Source organism: Xenopus laevis, chromosome 7S, assembly GCF_017654675.1.
Source record: "Xenopus laevis strain J_2021 chromosome 7S, Xenopus_laevis_v10.1, whole genome shotgun sequence".
Taxonomy (NCBI): Eukaryota; Metazoa; Chordata; class Amphibia; order Anura; family Pipidae; genus Xenopus; species Xenopus laevis.
The window spans coordinates 69,696,435-69,701,932 of record NC_054384.1 but is presented as its reverse complement, the minus strand read 5'-3'; the positions used below and the strand labels follow the sequence as shown (position 1 = coordinate 69,701,932).

General features: G+C 42.0%; 1 protein-coding gene and 1 long non-coding RNA gene across 2 annotated transcripts; both read left to right on the top strand.

The window, feature by feature from the left end:
* The first annotated feature begins 2,014 nt into the window (after positions 1-2,014).
* On the top strand, positions 2,015-2,734 carry LOC121396451. The gene is made up of 3 exons (XR_005963050.1): positions 2,015-2,054; positions 2,293-2,352; positions 2,664-2,734. It is a non-coding gene; the product is annotated as an uncharacterized LOC121396451 (long non-coding RNA).
* Positions 2,735-2,801: 67 nt separating this feature from the next.
* Positions 2,802-4,456, top strand: LOC121396038 (cilia- and flagella-associated protein 251-like). Its single transcript, XM_041570625.1, has 3 exons — positions 2,802-2,821; positions 3,109-3,640; positions 4,208-4,456. The coding sequence occupies exons 1-3, from the start codon at positions 2,802-2,804 to the stop codon at positions 4,268-4,270; spliced, it is 615 nt and encodes a 204-aa protein (XP_041426559.1). The 3' UTR covers positions 4,271-4,456.
* The last annotated feature ends 1,042 nt before the right edge of the window (positions 4,457-5,498 follow it).

The window sequence follows — 5,498 nt, the reverse complement described above, 5'->3', positions numbered from 1 at the left end:
CCAGGGGTTCCTTAGGGAGACCCCCCTTGGGGTGGCCCGGCCTTGTGCCGCCCCCTACTTTTTTTCCCCATCGGAGAATCTTCATTAACAGGTAATCTTGCAAATTCAACTGATTCAGCACATGATTTCTTCTTCAGAGAGTCTGTCATCAATTCACTTGGGGGGTCCCACGTGGCTTTGTGCATATGAGCCCATACGGTTACTGTATATTGTATTTATAAGAAGCCAATCCATCAACAGCATTAATAATGGGCTTTAATCATTGACTGGAACAATGTTTCATACAAATGGGAGAATATAGATAAGGAAATAATTAAATGGGTGGTTCACCTTTAATGTATATTTTAGTATATAACAGGATGGCTACTTCTAAGCAACTTTTCCATTAGTCTTCATTAAATGTTTTCGATAGTTTTCTGACTCTTTCCAGCTTTCAAATGGGGGTCACTGACCCCATCAAAAAACAAATGGTCTGTAAGGCTACACATTTATTGTTATTGCTACTTTTCTTCAAATCAGCACATGGTTGCTAGAGTAATTTGGACCTTAGCAACCAGATGGTTTTAATTGCAAACTGGAGAGCTGCTGAAGAAAAAGCTCAATAACTCAAAACCCACAAATAATAAAAAAGGCAAACCAAGTGCAAATTGTCTTAGAACATCATTCTCTGCATCATACAAAGAGTTCATTTAAAGGGGAACAACTCTTGACTTCATTTTGGCTGATTATGTCTATTTGTCCCTCTAGGTTTCAACGATGGACAAGAAGCAGAGAAATCCATCTCTTCTGGTAATGCCTCAGTGTTAAACAATCCTCTCTCATCTGAACTGGTGTTTCCCTTTCACTCTTCTATAACTCTATCTATATATATATATATATATATATATATATATATATATATATATATATATATATATAGTGCCACGCTTAACAATCCACCGCTGCCTGGGTGCTGGTCAACACATTAGTATGCAGTGAACAAACAAGCCACACTCCAAGGTCTTCATTTTGAAAAATAAAGGTGAAGTTTTATTCTCAACACTTCGGCTGCTTAAGTGGGGCCGTCTTCAGGAGACTCTCCTGAAGACGGCCCCAGATAAGGAGCCAAAACGTTGAAATAAAACTTCACCTTTATTTTTCAAAATGAAGTCCTTGGGAGTGCGGCTTGTTTGTTCATTCATATATATATATATATATATATATATATATATATATATATATAATATAGATATAGATATATAGATATAGATATAGTATAGATAGATATGTGTTGGAGCTGCCAAACAATTTGCCTCAGGTAGAACTGACATCCAGGGAATCCAATCACTACTTTTATTAAATTTTCAGAATAAAATGCCCTTATTCCTGGCATGTTTGCCCCATAAAACCCAAACCCCTTATTGTCTCTATTCACCTCAGAGCCAGAGCCACTTAGTATTCTGTCCCTAATGCTTTTTCTTTTTACTTCCAGACGCTGTACTCCGTCCTGAAGGACTTCAGGGCGGAATATACGGACTTTGAGGCCCTCGCTTCTTATTATGGTAAAATCCTCTATTATTTATCAGTTCCTAAGGTTGTGCCATTGTTTTATTATTTGTGAATTCCTTTCCCCCTTTAGCTCAGTATTTAACTGAATTGTGTTTTCCCTGCAGAACATCACTACCGGGTCGAATTCGGCGAGAACATCGTCCTGTAAGTAAAACATAAATGGACTTGTTACATGTTGGGAATCATTTGCTATTGCCCCAGGGGTAACTGCAAGGGCAATACAGCTGGAAAATGTTTTATTAACATTCAGTGATATCTTTCTTTTTCAGAAAGCACTTCCTTCTAACATGCGATGTGGACCCGAGGATGAGGGCCAAAGAGAACATTATGCATTACTGGAAAATGCTCCACTCGCTGGTATGTAATGCAGAATAGATGTTTAGATGAATAGGGAACAAATGATATTAGATTGCCAGCTCTTATCTCACGCTGCTTCTTTCTTTATGTTACAGGAAGTGATCAAGAGGGAATATGCCGCCCTCAGGAAATCTGCCAAGCTGCCTCCTGTAAGTGTCACTAGTATAATTATTATTATAGGAGAGGTTATTATTCACTGTGTGTCTCTATAATAATCTAGAACATTATCATTCATTGTATCTCCTGCTCCCCTGGGGGCATCTAAAGTCTCCCATCCAAGTGCCATTTTCACCAGAAACAAAAATGGTTTTATCACAAGCGTTCACATGGCCACAATAATGGCATTGGTACAAAGAAGCGCTTAACATTGACTCTCTTCTTCCACAGGATCATCCAACTCGAGTGCGAAACCGGAGGAAGCAGCTTGAGTATTTGCGGCTGGAGAATGTAAGTTCACCTGGGATCACTGTCCCTGATGCTTTTCTTGGGTGTTTAACCGCTAGATAATGAACTTTGATTGGTCTATTGCAATCGGGACAACGGCACAAGGGGTAATTTGGGGTTTTTTCTCCCTATGATGAGAAAAGGCTGATGCTCAAAATTACAATATCACAACATCAGCTGCCGGCAGGGAATCCCACACCCTCACTGCCCTCAGCATATAAAGGTACTATTAGCAGCACATATACAGGCATAATCCTAATTGTCTCCTTTCTTTCCCCTTTGCTCCTATCCTTGTGCCTCCCCTGCGCTCACAGACTATCAACCAACATCTGACGCAGCTTCACCATGAGTTCTTGAGGGAGCTGAAGCTAAAGAAAGCGGCTGGGTATGTATTTTGCAATTAACACTTTCAATTACACTTACTGGCACATAACATATTCAAAAAAATATAGATGTTTTCTCGTACCTACGGGTGCTTTTGGCCATAATGATAGCACAGAGACTTGAACTTTTTTTAGGTCCCTACAACCATAGCATGTATCTCAGCATGTATCACTGGGGGAAGTCTAGCATGGAACTTACTCAGCTCAGTAACTGCCCAATGTGTTACAGTAGGGACAGGTGTGTAGCAGGTATAATGATATTTCTTAGGTACAAGGCTATTTTAATCCTCCAGTCCTCAGAATTGTAGTTGCAATACTTTGAAAACAAATTACAACAATGACCCATTTTTTTACATTTTCTTCCCTTCAAACCTAGTAAAAAACAAGCACACAGTCCTGCAGATGAAGAAGAGGAGGATGGAGCCCATGCAGCAGCAGAAGAGGAAGCTCTTGATACAGAGGACAAGGAAGAGGAAGCGGAAGGAGCTCCCGCTGAAGACCCTGCAGTGGAGGAGAAGATGGAGGAGCAAGCTCCTGCAGAGGAAGAAGAAGCTCCTGGAGCAGCAGAAGAGGAAGCTCTTGCCTCTCAGGAGAAAGAAGAAGGAGCTGAAGATAAAGAAGAAGAGGATGCTCCAACAAATGAAGAAACAGCTCCTCCCGCTGAAGAACAGCAAGTTCCTGAAGAGGAGGAGAAAGAAGAGGGAGCAGAAGTAGGAGGTTCTGCAGAAGAACATCATGCCCCTGGAGTGGAGGAGAAGACGATGGAGGAGCAATCTGCTGCAGTGGAGGAGAAAGAGGAGGGAGCTGATGGTGAAGAAGAGATCATCAAATATCCTCTGGTGGTGGAGAGGCCGACCCTCCGAAAACAGTTCAGGAAGGCCATCATGAAGAGGCTCCGGAGAGTTTGGGTAATGTATCAATTTACTGACAATTACCCATTATCTAGAGATGCCTCATGTTGTCCAATGCAGCTCCACTTTACTTCCTGCTGTTCTGAGCATTTTCAATCAGAACAATAAAAGGAAATCATACACTGTCTGTTGAGGCCGCAGGCTGATTACTTTGAGGGCACCCCATAGACCAATGTATGGCTGCCTTTAGGTTGTAAGAGGTTGCTGACCGAGATAAAAGTCTGCAGATAAAGTGTCGATTCTATAGTAGGCCAATAACAGGGGAGGTAGGTAACGCTTATAGGGCTGCTGGACATCTGGCTGAGATATCCACCTTTGGAAATGGGTTGCTACTGGGTAATGGACTGGCGCCAGGTGATCAAAGCGTATAAAAGAATAAATGGCACAGGCTCAGACTGAGATTCATAATAAGCCAAGGCATTCCATGTGTAGAGAGACCCAAACAGTCCCCACAGGCCCAACGAATAGTGCGTTCTTAAAGCAAGAACTATAGCCTTTAATATCATAAGGAAACAAGTATGTCTTTATTCTTATGTCAACACTTTCTATATCTTTTCTTTTCAGCATTCCACCCAAAGACTCGCCGCCTGCTGCTGCTGCTGCCGCCGACCCAACACCATGGCCTGAATCCTAAATGATCCAGAGTGTAAAACCGACTGCCGTTTCTAGGAGTCAGGAAGGAATTTTTACCTACAGTGCAGATTGGTTCCCATAGTACTCTAGGGTTTTTCGCCTTCCTCTGGATCATTGGTCGTTAGGGATGCCCAAATATAAATTAGCTGTTAATTTTAATAAATCCTGTGCTCTCCGACAGGTTTCCCCATAAAAAAGTCTCTGTTTCTTTAATCCCTATGGTGAATATTGAGGGAAGGGGCTCCTGTGCCTCATTCTACCGGTTGGGTGACAGGGCAATTAATACTGCTGGGAGCTGCTCAAAATGGCAGTGTAAGGGTAAAACTGGGTTGTGGTGCTGATACAGTGGGTTATTTGATGAAGGGAATGGGTTAATTTCTCTGCAGGGTTATTTGCTTCATATGTACATGATGGGGATGAAGACATAGGGACACATATTGATCTCAAATGAATTGAAAGGAACTACAAAATTGCTTTACTCCATAGGCCACAATGTAAGCATTTCCATTCAAGTCCATTGCCCTCTCAATATTGGAATTCCATCCACTTCCCACAAGCCTATTTATACTATACCAGACATTTAGTATATGAAGGTGCTTGATATTGGGGAATGCCTGTGCTGGATTTGTTTTTTGGTTACCACTCTCTCCAGGTTATGAGACATCCTTTTGGGGTAGGGGATTCCTGCTAAAGCGATGGAGGAGTATTATATTTCTTCCTGCCCCCACAATGACACACTCCATTGTTTGCTAGGCGAGGAAGCCCTTTGAGGGGTAATAAGGAAGGTAGGGGCCAAGTTGGGCCAACCCTGCCCCTGGATCCACAACCCCCCCCCCCCCCCCCACTCAGTACCAAAGTTCACATGGACATGAACCTGGAACAGTAACTTTTGGTCAAGGTATACTCTTTAAACAGTTACCTAACTCAACCTAAATCAAATGTATTAGTAGAACTTTTCCTGCATTTCTGATTTCGGTAAATATGAGGCAGTGGGTTAAATACTTTGGTCAAAACACTCGCCGGTCCTAATAAAGGCAATGGTAAACGAGGAAATGTGTTGCCTATGGGAAAATCTGTGCTACTGTCAGGTGACAATTCTCATGAAAATACTTTCCCCTCCTTTAATCTTAAATGTTTAAAACAAAACATTGGTGGCCTAGGGCCTTAAGAGTTAAAACCATTGGTGGCCTATGGGGCCTACTAAGAGTTAAAACATTGGTGG

Excerpts from the sequence above, each read along its gene's own strand:
- LOC121396038 (XM_041570625.1), top strand. The coding sequence starts at position 2,802 with ATGTTTTCTCGTACCTACGG. Across the intron at positions 2,822-3,108 it reads ATGTTTTCTCGTACCTACGG|TAAAAAACAAGCACACAGTC; the intron begins GTGCTTTTGGCC and ends CTTCAAACCTAG. Across the intron at positions 3,641-4,207 it reads AGAGGCTCCGGAGAGTTTGG|CATTCCACCCAAAGACTCGC; the intron begins GTAATGTATCAA and ends TTTTCTTTTCAG.